The following is a 15,641-nucleotide window of genomic DNA, read 5'->3' on the forward strand; positions in this document are numbered from 1 at the left end:
GATGAGTCACAATAACGTGGCTAAAGTAAGTTCATCAGACCACACACTAGAAGATGAAGGGACGACGACGTTTCGGTCCATCCTGGACCATTCTCAAGTCGATTGTGAAGAGGAAGATTGATTGATTGATGAAGATTAAGCCACCCGAGAGGTGGCACGGGCATGAATAGCCCGTAAGTGGTGGCCCTTTTGAACCATTACCAGTATCAATAGATGATACTGGAGATCTGTGGAGGTGCGACTGCACCCTGCGTGACGGGAGATGTCTCCCGTGGTGAAGAGGAATTGATTGATGAAGATTAAGCCACCCAAGATGTGGCACGGGCATGAATAGCCCGTAAGTGAAGAGGAAGTAGATGCAGGCAATAAATAGGCTAGAGAGAGGTGAGGAACAAAGTGTAGTAGAGGAGATAGCAGTAGGAATAAGAATTGCAGAGGGCCCATTGGCCCATACGAGGCAGCTCCTATTATAATCGGCAGAGTAATACCGAGGAGTAATACAGAGTAATACACACACTAGACTCGGACTTCTAGTGTGTGGTCTGGTCATCTAAGGTGTATGTTTGGACTCATGAGTGCTCAGTTACCAAGAGACAGTAGTATACATGTATACTGTGTCGGTGACAGGGCAGGGTGTGGCGACCTCATAATAGAATGCACTGATTACATATTAATCATTGTAGATGAATCGGACAAATTTACCTTCTAGCGAGTAATTATAGCTCACCCACGCAAGTGAATTGCAGACCATTCTGGCTAGTTTAGATCAAATGGTTCAAGATGAAATAGATATTTTCGTATGTTTTGAGAGCCGAGGAGCACTTGATTCATTAAACTGTTGAAATCCCTGTACATGTCCATAGTCGAGGAGTGTAAACAAGTTTAAACGAGATGAAGCTAAAAGGACACAGTGAAATTTATGTGGATTCCATCTGGTGTTTGGAAGTGCTCCACCAGGTGACTGGTGCCTACCATATCTTGTGACTACATTATCGAGGTTCCTAGGATAAACGGCCCCGCGGCCCTGTCTCCGACCAGGCTTTCCGGTTGGTAGACTGGTCAACCGGGCTGTTGGACGCTGCTGCTCGCAGCTTGACGTATAAATCACAGCCTGGTTGATTATGTATTCTTTAGAAATGTGGAGGTGTTTGTCGAGTTCTCTCTCTTGAGAGGCCGGCCAGTTATGACCCTTATGTGTAGCGGGAGTGTGTTGATAAGTCTTGGGTCCTTGGGTGGGAGCCGGTCGGCCGAGCGGACAGCACACTGGACTTGTGATCCTGTGGTCCTGGGTTCGATCCCGGGCGCCGGCGAGAAACAATGGGCAGAGTTTCTTTCACCCTATGCTCCTGTTACCTAGCAGTAAAATAGGTACCTGGGTGTTAGTCAGCTGTCACGGGCTGCTTCCTGAGGGTGGAGGCTTGGTCGAGGACCGGGCCGCGGGGACACTAAAGCCCCGAAACCATCTCAAGATAACCTCAAGAAGATAACCTTTATGTTGATAAAATTCTCCCTCAGCTTACCTATTGCACTTCTGCTTTTCAGTGGGGCTATTTCGCACATCCTGCCATGCCTACTGGTCTCATGTGATGTAATCTCCGTGCTCAGATTTGGAACCTGTCCCTCTAATATTTTCCACTCTGCCCAAATGGCCGACAAGACCATAAAGTGTGATTTTTAACGTGTTAATCATGAAACAAATAATAAGTCAAATAAGAAATATGCAGATACAGGCAGAAGAAACGAAGTGAGGTACAATATATGAGAGAAGTCAAACCCCACAACACTGTTTACGGGCTCACTATACCCCATGCTACATGGAAATTTTGTTCAGAGAAGATGAATCTAAAACGATAACATTTAGCACTGCGTGTGAGTGACCATCCCCATTGGAAAATGCTTGGAGTGACTTGCTTCATATTTACAATTATTACTTAACCTATCAACGGTATAGGTTAAGTAATAATTGTAATTAAGAAGCATTAAGGTGCTTATTTTAACATACTAAGAAGGTTAGGTAAAGTCGGTGTTTTCTGTGAAGCTTTTCAAGGTAAACTAAAATATGTACAATCAATTAGTATGTCACATATGCACTTATTAAATAAGCCAATATTGACTATAAGCAAGTGCGAGAACGGGTTGAGCACACGCGGCTCAGGCTTGGGCACAAATATTATTGGGAATATCGTACAGGTGTTAATGTAAATAAGTGTAAATTATGCGTCATGTTAAGGTCTCTCATCCTGTGTGTTTCTTAGTGCCCGTTGAATGTTGTATATAGAAACTGGGACGAGGACTGTTCCTGAACAACTGGGGCCAGATTCACGAAAGCACTTACGCAAGCACTTACGAAGGTGTACCTCTTTCCTCAATCTTTGACGGCTTTAGTTACATTTATTAAACAGTTTACAACCATGAAAACTTGCCATTCAGCTGTTGTTATTGTTATAAACAGCCTCCTGGTGCTTCGGAGCTCATTAACTGTTTAATAATTGGAAACAAAGCCGCCAAAGATTGAGAAAAGATGTACAGGTTCGTAAGTGTTTGCGTAAGTGCTTTCGTGAATCTGGCCCCTGGACTAGATGTGTGACACTGTAGGGAGCCGGTCGGCCGAGCGGACAGCACGCTGGACTTGTGATCCTGGGTTCGATCCCAGGCGCCGGCGAGAAACAATGGGCAGAGTTTCTTTGACCCTATGCCCCTGTTACCTAGCAGTAAAATAGGTACCTGGGTGTTAGTCAGCTGTCACGGGCTGCTTCCTGGGGGTGGAGGCCTGGTCGAGGACCGGGCCGCGGGGACACTAAAAAGCCCCGAAATCATCTCAAGATAACCTCAAGATAAGCTGGAAACACTGATGATATTCTGGGCACACAAGATCCTTGCACGATGAATGTAAACCTCAGTGGATTAATTTGTATGTATATTTGTAGCCTATGTAATATAATTATGTAATATGTGTGTAATAAAATTAAAAATGGGGAGGTCACTTTAGAACAGGAATTCGTACAACTGGTTAGAAATGTTAAAAAAGAGATAAGGAAAGCAAAAAGAAACTATGAAGTTCGCATAGCAGGGCAAGCAAAGACAAATCCTAAAGGGTTTTTTCAGTTATATCGTACTAAGACTAGGGAAAGGATAGGTCCATTAAAAACTGAGACAGGTCAAATAACAGATAGTGATGAAGAGATGAGTAGTATTTTTAATAAATATTTTGTATCTGTATTTACTAAAGAGGAACTTAACAATATGCCTTCAGCCGAACAAGTCTATGTGGGTGGGGACGAGGACAGGTTGACGAGTTTAGCAGTTACCAGGGAGGATGTTCTTAAACAAATAGTAAAACTCAAACCAAACAAATCCCCAGGGCCGGATGAAGTGTTTGCTAGGGTGCTTAAAGAATGCAAAGAGGAGCTTTGTGACCCACTGTCAACCATATTTAATAAATCAATAGAGTCAGGCAGAGTGCCAGAGTTTTGGAAAGTTGCTAATGTGATACCAGTTTTTAAGAAAGGAGATAGATCACTTGCGTCTAACTATCGACCAATTAGCCTAACGTCTATTGTGGGAAAGTTACTCGAATCTATAATAGCAAATAAAATTCGTCTTCATCTTGAAAAACATAAATTAATAATTGAGTCGCAACATGGTTTTATAAATGGCCGTTCATGTTTAACAAATTTGTTATCTTTTTATTCTAGCATTGTTGAGGCAGTTGATAGTGGTAAGGATTGCGATGTTGTATACCTTGACTTTAGCAAAGCTTTTGATACAGTGCCACATGAAAGACTGATTAAAAAAATAGTCTCATGGTATTGGGGGTGCTATATTAAGCTGGATTAGGGCATGGCTATACCAAAGGAAACAGAGAGTTAGTATAAATGGAATCAAGTCAGAGTGGGAAAATATTGTAAGTGGAGTGCCTCAAGGCTCTGTCCTGGGACCTCTGTTGTTTATAATATATATAAATGATTTAGATTCAGGTCTGAGTAGCAACATTTGCAAATTTGCCGATGATACGAAAATCGGTAGGGAAATTAATTCGGAGGAGGACTCACTATCACTTCAAGTTGATCTAGATAGGGTTTTGAAATGGTCAAAGGATTGGCAGATGCAGTTTAATGCTGATAAATGTAAAGTTCTGAGGTTAGGTAATGATGATAGAGATAGTGATGAAGAGATGAGTAGTATTTTTAATAAATATTTTGTATCTGTATTTACTAAAGAGGAACTTAACAATATGCCTTCAGCCGAACAAGTCTATGTGGGTGGGGACGAGGACAGGTTGACGAGTTTAGCAGTTACCAGGGAGGATGTTCTTAAACAAATAGTAAAACTCAAACCAAACAAATCCCCAGGGCCGGATGAAGTGTTTGCTAGGGTGCTTAAAGAATGCAAAGAGGAGCTTTGTGACCCACTGTCAACCATATTTAATAAATCAATAGAGTCAGGCAGAGTGCCAGAGTTTTGGAAAGTTGCTAATGTGATACCAGTTTTTAAGAAAGGAGATAGATCACTTGCGTCTAACTATCGACCAATTAGCCTAACGTCTATTGTGGGAAAGTTACTCGAATCTATAATAGCAAATAAAATTCGTCTTCATCTTGAAAAACATAAATTAATAATTGAGTCGCAACATGGTTTTATAAATGGCCGTTCATGTTTAACAAATTTGTTATCTTTTTATTCTAGCATTGTTGAGGCAGTTGATAGTGGTAAGGATTGCGATGTTGTATACCTTGACTTTAGCAAAGCTTTTGATACAGTGCCACATGAAAGACTGATTAAAAAAATAGAGTCTCATGGTATTGGGGGTGCTGTATTAAGCTGGATTAGGGCATGGCTATACCAAAGGAAACAGAGAGTTAGTATAAATGGAATCAAGTCAGAGTGGGAAAATGTTGTAAGTGGAGTGCCTCAAGGCTCTGTCCTGGGACCTCTGTTGTTTATAATATATATAAATGATTTAGATTCAGGTTTGAGTAGCAACATTTGCAAATTTGCCGATGATACGAAAATCGGTAGGGAAATTAATTCGGAGGAGGACTCACTATCACTTCAAGTTGATCTAGATAGGGTTTTGAAATGGTCAAAGGATTGGCAGATGCAGTTTAATGCTGATAAATGTAAAGTTCTGAGGTTAGGTAATGATGATAGAGTTACAAGATACGAGCTAGATGGTGTTGTGATTGCGAAGTCGGATTGCGAAAGGGATCTGGGAGTTATGATTAGTAAGAATTTAAAACAAAAGGATCAATGCATAAATGTTCGTAATAAGGCAAATCGGACACTTGGATTTATTAATCGCAGCGTTAGTAACAAGACACCTGGTGTGGTTCTCAAGCTATATCTTGCTCTAGTTAGGCCCCATTTAGATTATGCAGTTCAGTTTTGGTCGCCATATTATAGAATGGATATAAATTCACTTGAACGTGTCCAGCGTAGGATGACTAAGTTAATTCCCCAAATTAGAAATCTTTCATATGAAGAAAGATTAACAAAGCTTAAGTTGCATTCACTGGAAAGGCGAAGAGTTAGGGGTGACATGATAGAGGTTTACAAGTGGATGAATGGACATAACCGGGGGGATATTAATAGGGTATTAAAAGTATCAACACAGGACAGAACACGAAACAATGGATATAAATTGGATAAGTTTAGATTTAGGAAAGACTTGGGTAAATACTGGTTCAGTAACAGGGTTGTTGATTTGTGGAACCAATTGCCGCGTAACATTGTGGAGGTGGGGTCCCTCGATTGTTTCAAGCACGGGTTGGACAAGTATATGAGTGGGATTGGGTGGTTATAGAATAGGAGCTGCCTCGTATGGGCCAATAGGCCTTCTGCAGTTACCTTTGTTCTTATGTTCTTATGAGTTACAAGATACGAGCTAGATGGTGTTGTGATTGCGAAGTCGGATTGCGAAAGGGATCTGGGAGTTATGATTAGTAAGAATTTAAAACAAAAGGATCAATGCATAAATGTTCGTAATAAGGCAAATCGGACACTTGGATTTATTAATCACAGCGTTAGTAACAAGACACCTGGTGTGGTTCTCAAGCTATATCTTGCTCTAGTTAGGCCCCATTTAGATTATGCAGTTCAGTTTTGGTCGCCATATTATAGAATGGATATAAATTCACTTGAACGTGTCCAGCGTAGGATGACTAAGTTAATTCCCCAAATTAGAAATCTTTCATATGAAGAAAGATTAACAAAGCTTAAGTTGCATTCACTGGAAAGGCGAAGAGTTAGGGGCGACATGATAGAGGTTTACAAGTGGGTGAACGGACATAACAAGGGGGATATTAATAGGGTATTAAAAGTATCAACACAGGACAGAACACGAAACAATGGGTATAAATTGGATAAGTTTAGATTTAGGAAAGACTTGGGTAAATACTGGTTCAGTAACAGGGTTGTAGATTTGTGGAACCAATTGCCGCGTAACGTGGTGGAGGTGGGGTCCCTCGATTGTTTCAAGCGCGGGTTGGACAAGTATATGAGTGGGATTGGGTGGTTATAGAATAGGAGCTGCCTCGTATGGGCCAATAGGCCTTCTGCAGTTACCTTTGTTCTTATGTTCTTATGTTCTTAATATGTGTGTGTAAATCCCGAAAATTAACACGTGAAAAAATGTGAGTGTCAGACCACGGAGGAAGAATTGAAACAGGAATTTCCTTAAGTACTTTCGTATTTAATAAGACATCTTCAGAAGGATCCTTCTGAAGATGGGTCACTGAGGGACTGGGTGCTGTCAAGGGGTCACCTAGTGATTGGGGAGTGTCGAAGGCTCACTAGGGGATTGGGGAGTGTCGAAGGCTCACTAGGGGATTGGGGAGTGTCGAAGGCTCACTAGGGGATTGGGGAGTGTCGAAGGCTCACTAGGGGATTGGGGAGTGTCGAAGGCTCACTAGGGGATTGGGGAGTGTTGAAGGCTCACTAGGGGATTGGGGAGTGTCGAAGGCTCACTAGGGGATTGGGGAGTGTTGAAGGCTCACTAGGGGATTGGGGAGTGTCGAAGGCTCACTAGGAGATTGGGGAGTGTCGAAGGCTCACTAGGGGATTGGGGAGTGTCGAAGGCTCACTAGGAGATTGGGGAGTGTCGAAGGCTCACTAGGGGATTGGGGAGTGTCGAAGGCTCACTAGGAGATTGGGGAGTGTCGAAGGCTCACTAGGGGATTGGGGAGTGTTGAAGGCTCACTAGGGGATTGGGGAGTGTCGAAGGCTCACTAGGAGATTGGGGAGTGTTGAAGGCTCACTAGGAGATTGGGGAGTGTTGAAGGCTCACTAGGAGATTGGGGAGTGTCGAAGGCTCACTAGGGGATTGGGGAGTGTCGAAGGCTCACTAGGGGATTGGGGAGTGTCGAAGGCTCACTAGGAGATTGGGGAGTGTTGAAGGCTCACTAGGAGATTGGGGAGTGTCGAAGGCTCACTAGGGGATTGGGGAGTGTTGAAGGCTCACTAGGAGATTGGGGAGTGTCGAAGGCTCACTAGGAGATTGGGGAGTGTCGAAGGCTCACTAGGAGATTGGGGAGTGTCGAAGGCTCACTAGGAGATTGGGGAGTGTCGAAGGCTCACTAGGAGATTGGGGAGTGTCGAAGGCTCACTAGGAGATTGGGGAGTGTCGAAGGCTCACTAGGGGATTTGGTATTATCGAGGAATCACTTTGGGATTGGCGACTTTTTCGGAATCGGCAACAGATTGGACTGTCGATTGATTACTGAAGGATTAGCTTCTGCTTAGGGATGAGGAATTGGTAGTGGTGAAGGGGGATGGTGATTGGTGAGATTAGCAAGGTACGTACCAATAGTACTGGATGTGGATTCACCCATACGTCTATATATCATATGGAAGGGATATGAGGATAAGGATTTAGGATAGAGAGGAGGGAAGGAATGGTGCCCAACCACTCGGGGATTGGACGCCGACCTGCAATAAGCTCTACCGTCCAGCTCAAGTGATTGGGGGCGTTTACTAAAGTGAGACTGTAGTTGTCGTGTGTGGGGAAGGAATTTGAAAACGTTGTTTAAGATAGAGCTTTTTTAAGTTTTAAGATGCTGATTAGATTATGATTAAAAAGCTGAACTTTAAGATACTAAAGCTTTTGTCCTATTTTATGTTCCTTGGAGTAAATATTTAATTTATGATTTCAACTATTGCCCAAGAAGAGGCTATGAAACGTGTGTGTGTGTGTGTGTGTGTGTGTGTGTGTACTGTCCTAATTGTGCTTGCGGGGGTTGAGCTCTGGCTCTTTGGTCCCGCCTCTAAACTGTCAATCAACTGGTGTACAGATTCCTGAGCCTACTGGGCTCTATCATATCTACACTTGAAACTGTGTATGGAGTCAGCCTCCACCACATTACTTCCTAGTGCATTCCATTTGTCAACCACTCTGACACTAAAAAAATTCTTTCTAATATCTCTGTGGCTCGTTTGGGCGCTCAATTTCCACCTGTGTCCCCTAGTGTGTGTGCCCCTTGTGTTAAATAGCCTGTCTTTATCAACCCTGTCGATTCCCTTAAGAATCTTGAATGTGATCATGATGTCCCCCTTAACTCTTCTGTCTTCCAACGAAGTGAGGTTTAATTCCCGTGTGTGTGTGTGTGTGTGTGTGTGTGTGTGTGTGTGTGTGTGTGTGTGTGTGTTAACCTGGTATTAGCGTACTAGCCACAGAAGGGACGACGTAATTCACTTGGAGTGCCACTTGAGCAGCTGTCAAATGTACTATCCTTTGTCGTGACGTACTCACCGGGGGATTGGGCTGTACATCTAGCACAAGTAAAGCAGGCGAAGATGAGTGGCCACGTCAGTGCGTGCATGCCTAGCGGTCCACCAATCGTCGACCGGTATGCACCACCCAATCACACGTCCCGATTGGAAGGCAGCAAGTGACTGCGGCCAATGGGCGTCCCGGGAGAGGGGAAGAGCGTGGTAGGGGGCACGGGAGGCGAGAGAGGCCACAAGACCAGTGTATCTTCCACGCCTGCTGCCCGCCTTATAAACACGACTCGACGCCTCCGCACTGACCCGGGCTCCTGCTGCTGCTGCTGCTGCTCCTGCTCCACGCATGTCCTTCAGCTCCCTTATGTGACAGGTGAGGGGCAGCGGTGGCATGAGGGACGGAGGGAGGCAGGGATGGAGGGATGACAGTGTGTGTGTGACACACACTACACAGCTCTCAACACCTGCTCACACATATTACATATATGTTTCATCTTTTGTGTATATATATATATATATATATATATATATATTTTGACATGACTACATATATTGTTTCTGATATATGTAAATGATCTCCCGGTGATATAGATTCATTTCTGTCAATGTTTGCGTACGATGCCAAAATTATGAGAAGGATTAAGACAGAGGAGGACTGTTTGAGGCTTCAAGAAGACCTAGACAATCTGAAGGAATAGTCAGACAAATGGTTGTTAGAGTTTAACCCAAACAAATCTAATGTAATGAAGATAGGTGTAGGGAGCAGGAGGCCAGATACAAAGTATCATCTGGGAGATGAAATTCTTCAAGAGTCAGAGAAAGAAAAAGACTTGGGGGTTGATATCACGCCAGACCTGTCTCCTGCAGCCCATATCAGGAGGATAACATCAGCGGCATATGCCAGGCTGGCCAACATAAAACGGCATTTAGAAACTTGTGTAAGGAATCATTCAGAACTTTGTATATCACATGTCTCGTAGCCTGGTGGATAGCGCGCAGGACTCGTAATTCTGTGGCGCGGGTTCGATTCCCGCACGAGGCAGAAACAAATGGGCAAAGTTTCTTTCACTCTGAATGCCCCTGTTACCTAGCAGTAAATAGGTACCTGGGTGTTAGTCAGCTGTCACGGGCTGCTTCCTGGGGGTGGAGGCCTGGTCGAGGACCGGGCCGCGGGGACACTAAAAGCCCCGAAATCATCTCAAGATAACCTCAAGATGTCACGACAATCCTGGAGTATGCAGCCCCAGCATGGAGTCCATATCTAGTCAAGCATAAGACCAAACTGGAAAAGGTTCAACATGGTATAAATGATAGAATATGGGAATGGATAAAACTGTAGTTAAAACAAAACAAAAGATGGAGTTAATGTAAGTGAATGTGACTGGTGAGGTGTGAGGAGCAGGGTGCCACAAGGGGTGAGGTGTGAGGAGCAGGGTGCCACAAGGGGTGAGGTGTGAGGAGCAGGGTGCCACAAGGGGACATTTTGGGGCCAACCCTTTTAGTTATATACATCAATGACATATTGACCAGACCACACAGGTGGAAACTGAGTGCCCAAATGAGCCACAGAGATATTAGAAAGAACTTTTTTAGTGTCAGAGTGGTTGACAAATGGAATGCATTAGGAAGTGATGTGGTGGAGGCTGACTCCATACACAGTTTCAAGTGTAGATATGACAGAGCCCGATAGGCTCATGAATCTATACACCTGTTGATTGACGGTTGAGAGGCGGGACCAAAGAGCCAGAGCTCAACCCCCGCAAACACAACTAGGTGAGTACAACTAGGTGAGTACACACTAGAAATTGAAGGGACGACGACGTTTCGGTCCGTCCTGGACCATTCTCTAGACAATCGACTTGAGAATGGTCCAGGACGGACCGAAACGTCGTCGTCCCTTCAATTTCTAGTGTGTGGTCTGGTCAACATACTTCAGCCACGTTATTGTGACTCATCGCCTGCATCAATGACATACATCAAAATATTAAGACTAACATCTACAGTGAAGTAGAAAGTGACAACGTTATTGTAGCCTTACAACGGGATCTACGCTACATGATCTCCACAAATGGTCGGAAGGCTGGTACACGCTTTTTAATATTGTAAAATGCAAGACCTTACATCTTCTTGAGGTTATCTTGAGATGATTTCGGGGCTTTTTAGTGTCCCCGCGGCCCGGTCCTCGACCAGGCCTCCACCCCCCAGGAAGCAGCCCGTGACAGCTGACTAACACCAAGGTACCTATTTTACTGCTAGGTAACAGGGGCATAGGGTGAAAGAAACTCTGCCCATTGTTTCTCGCCGGCGCCTGGGATCGAACCCAGGACCACAAGTCCAGCGTGCTCTCGGCTCGGCCGACCGGTTCCCTACATGTGGGGACTAATAGTGTACTTCACAACTCCTAGATCAGTAGCATTACCTTGCTGCAGATTCGTGAAGAGAAGGTGATTGGTCAGAATTCATCAATCACTAAAGGTTGCACAACAAGCAGGAGCGGCAGTAAAGCAAAAAAATAACTAACCAAACTCTAGGAAGTCGAACAAACCTTTGACTTAAAGCCTTCGGTTTCAACCCTTTTACCCTGTCGTAGCTCAGTCGATTACGGCAGTGTCTGGGATGCTCCCGGACGCAGGTTCGAATCCTCGTCACGGCCCTTGTGGATTTGTTCATTTGATGCATCACGTTAGTGTGATCTGTGTGTAAACCTTTGACTTGAAGGAAAAGGTGGTGGTTGTGCAACTGTATAAATCTCAGATGCGGCCCCACTTGGATAATTATAGCAAGGCGTGAAGACCATCTACAGAAAGACAGCAACTTTGGAGATAGTGCAACACCGGACAATAAAAATCATTCCAGAACTAAGTCGACTCTCACACCAGGAACGGTTGAGGGCCACAGAACTAACAACAGTTTAAGATAAAAACGAAGCTACACCTAATAAATTCCCTGTAACCTACCTTACCCCTCAATTGTCAACCCATGTCTGTTTTTTTTAAACGACGCTGTTTGTCGACCTAATTGTATTTGTGCTGCTTTTTCAGCCATGTTCCCCCCATTTTATCTCTATTTTTATTTGTTCTTAACACATTTTATTCTTTATGCTCAATTAGTATTAAGCTCTAGTCATTTAAGTTTTTCATGCCCGAAACGCTTTGCGTAATAGTGGCTTTAGGCATTGTATGTACTAGCCCTATCTATAAATCCATCATTCTTTGTAAAATCTCTTGTATGTATGTACCTTACCTAAATAAACATTTATTTATTTATAACACTACACTCCTGGCATGACACGGCGGCTCTCACCGAAACTCTTAAAATACTGAACAATTTGGAGGCTGTTGACCCAGACAACTGCTTCACAAGATCACCTGTAACACAAACAAGAATCAGCGGTTTCAAGCTCGACAAGGCACAGTGTAGGACTGAAAATTGGAGAGACTTTTTTCCCCCCACAGTAATAAACCCTTGGAACCGCCTACCCGCCGAATACTTATATGCCACAACACTGTTAAATTTCAAGATCGAGTTTTCATAAAATTATCAGGACAGATGGGGGTGTGTGTGACCTTTGACAAGCCTCCGGCTTCCTGTTCTCGTCGAGGCCACTAGTGTGATACAGTGGCCCTCAGCTAAATTCCTTTTCCCCGATTGGTTAATTACTGGAAACCTGTATCTAACGAGGAAAATACAGCTAATGTTGATTTGATTTACAGAACAGTATTCGAAGTTGTTTAATTTTGCATTGTTTTTTGTGCTCGTTTCCCTTTAATTAATTTTTATCACGAAACACATTTTTGTGAAAAAAAAACATTTTTTTGTAATCTGGTTTCACTTGCATTCCTCTTGTCCCTCAGTCCATGATGTGGTGACTGTTACATCCCGCGTGTTCATACTAGTCCAGCACTTCACACTTCACTGTTATCACTTTACTCTCTTCATTTAAAAAAAAGTCTCCTACATATATATCACACTTTCAACTGATCAGCTTAAATCTCTCAATGTCAGAACTTTCTATATGTACACTATTTGCATGTCATTAAATCTACTCCCGCTCTGATCTCATATTTTTCAAACTGTCCTCTCAAATACATCTTATGATGGTGGCAATATCTCCAAGATCAAAACAGCCAGGCTTTCTGTGCGTGGTCAGTTAGGTTCCTGTGATTATTGTTTTAGATTCAGCTACTCGGAGCAAAACGTTCCAAGCAGCACAGACTATGGTGAACCCATAAGTGGAGCTCTTTGGAGCCATTATCTGTATCAGTAGCTGATACTGGAGATCTGTGGATGGATGGGGTCTTCATGATGGATTTCAGCCTCTGAGGGCTGGCTGGACAGTGCTGGTTGATACCTGGTTGATGGGGTTCTGGGAGTTCTTCTACTCCCCAAGCCCGGCCCGAGGCCAGGCTCGACTTGTGAGAGTTTGGTCCACCAGGCTGTTGCTTGGAGCGGCCCGCAGGCCCACATATACCTGGTTGATGGGGTTCTGGGAGTTCTTCTACTCCCCAAGCCCGGCCTGAGGCCAGACTTGACTTGTGAGAGTTTGGTCCACCAGGCTGTTGCTTGGCGCGGCCCGCAGGCCCACATATACCTGGTTGATGGGGTTCTGGGAGTTCTTCTACTCCCCAAGCCCGGCCTGAGGCCAGACTTGACTTGTGAGAGTTTGGTCCACCAGGCTGTTGCTTGGAGCGGCCCGCAGGCCAACATACCCACCACAGCCCGGTTGGTCCGGCACTCCTTGGAGGAAACAATCTAGTGTCCTCTTTAAGATGTCCACGATTGTTCCTGCAATATTTCTGATACTCGCTGGTAGGACGTTGAACAACCGTAGACCTCTGATGTTCATACAGTGTTCTCTGATTGAGCCCATGGGGCCTCGTAACCTGGTGGATAGCGCGCAGGACTCGTAATTCTGCGGCGCGGGTTCGATTCCCGCACGAGGCAGAAACAAATGGGCCAAGTTTCTTTCACCCTATGCCCCTGTTACCTAGCAGTAAAATAGGTACCTGGGTGTTAGTCAGCTGTCACGGGCTGCTTCCTGGGGGTGGAGGCCTGGTCGAGGACCGGGCCGCGGGGACACTAAAAGCCCCGAAATCATCTCAAGATAACCTCAAGATGGTCTGCGCATTTTACTACCCGTTTTGGTCCTTTGTGGCCAGTGAGGAGGCCCGGCTGTATTCTCACCCGGACCTCCTTCAGGACCAACCATCATAGTCCGCGTGTTCAAGAACCATGCTGACACCACACACTTCTCGGGGTAACCTATTAGACCATCCACACCCGCTGACATGAGGGAGCCGGATGGCCGAGTGGACAGCACACTGTACTTGTGATCCTGTGGTCCCGGGTTCGATCCCGGGCGCCGGAGAGAAACAATGGACAGAGTTTCTTTGACCCTATGCCCCTGTTACCTAGCACTAAAATAGGTACCTGGGTGTTAGTCAGCTGTCACTGGCTGCTTGCTTCCTGGGGGGTGGAGGCCTGGTCGAGGACCGGGCCACGGGGACACTAAAGCCCCGAAATGATCTCAAGATAACCTCAAGGTACCTGGAGCATTGCAATTACTTTATTCACTCTCGTGTTGATGATGATATCCTCATAATGCACCCAGAGTTTACCAGTGCAGACTACTGATCACTTTGAATAACTAACCAACCTCTGTGATGGGGATATTTAGCATCACATAGCTAGTTTGTTGACACTCTGTACACCCCTTCATATAGTCTAGGGCAGCTGCACAAATACACCTGTACCTAAATGTATTAATACAAAACTACATCGTTGCCCAACCAAACATACTTTACTCAACGTTTTCACGTGCTCGAATTCCTACATAAAAGATCCCCAGAGCATTTAAAAGTATTTGTACACATCTTTATCACTCAGCCGAGCTTTTCTCTCTTTTATCTTGCCGAGTGCTTCTACAAGTCCATAAAGGCCATTTTCACCTTTCACTCTCCTTTACTACCTGCCTCGGTGTAAATAATTTACTATACTAATTAATTATCATCTGGTAAAAGTTGTATCCCGATCTTAAACTACTAGACAGAGGTATTTAAGTACAATATTCTGAAGAGCTCCCCGAACCATATTAAATCATCAGACGGCTTGCTTACTAGTTTTTTCTGATGCACTCAAAGACTTGGAAATTAAAACTCATGTCAATATGAGTGAATTTTTATCAGCATTACACCTGGTGGATGGTGCAGTAATTTAGGTGTCTCGATGTGTATGATTGTGAAGTATAGGGGGATGGTGAGCGCCATCCATGGTGACCTTAGCTGGGCGTTGAGGAAATGTTCCAGATACGTTTAGGTATCGATTCTCACATTCTTTGTGAATTGTTGATTGGCCTCGTGACCATAATTGTTGATTGGCCTCGTGACCATAATTGTTGATTGGCCTCGTGACCATAATTGTTGATTGGCCTCGTGACCATAATTGTTGATTGGCCTCGTGACCATAATTGTTGTTTGGCCTCGTGTCCATAATTGTTGATTGGCCTCGTGTCCACATGGAGAAAACAATTGATAAACGAATGATATTTTGTGTGAGGAACGCCGCTGGGCCAGCAGACAGCTGGGCCAGCAGGCAGCTGGGCCGGCAGACAGCTGGACCAGCAGACAGCATCAACACAGTGTTCAGACATTCGCTGATTCTCTCACTCAAACCTTACTCGAAACATTAACTCTCGGTCATAAGAATAACACGGCAAGAATAACTGATGGGTACAGAGGTGTAGCAGGTGTATTTAATACAATTATAACTAATCAGCAGTTAGAGCAGAGATTCATCTAGGCGTATACATGAGATTATTAAGGAATTATTGTCACATAGAAGAGACTTGTTGGCAAGCGATGAAAATCCTTTTGAAGTGAGATGACTTATACATGAACAGTGTTAAAAAAGTCAGGCTGATCCAG

The 15,641-nt window shown here is 44.4% G+C and overlaps 2 protein-coding genes across 3 annotated transcripts in view; one reads left to right on the forward strand and one right to left on the reverse strand.

Annotated features, from left to right (window-relative positions):
• Window positions 1-8,985, reverse strand: part of LOC123760903 (uncharacterized) — a 50,677-nt gene extending 41,692 nt beyond the window's left edge. The window contains exon 1 of the mRNA XM_045746721.2: window positions 8,747-8,985. Coding sequence (XP_045602677.1) covers window positions 8,747-8,816 — 70 coding nt within the window. The 5' untranslated portion in view covers window positions 8,817-8,985. The remainder of the gene's footprint in view (window positions 1-8,746) is intronic.
• LOC123760900 (uncharacterized) overlaps window positions 1-15,641 on the forward strand; it is a 143,554-nt gene that overhangs the window by 63,924 nt on the left and 63,989 nt on the right. The gene's annotated exons all lie outside the window — the stretch shown is intronic.

Source organism: Procambarus clarkii, chromosome 3 (assembly GCF_040958095.1).
Source record: "Procambarus clarkii isolate CNS0578487 chromosome 3, FALCON_Pclarkii_2.0, whole genome shotgun sequence".
Lineage (NCBI taxonomy): Eukaryota > Metazoa > Arthropoda > Malacostraca > Decapoda > Cambaridae > Procambarus > Procambarus clarkii.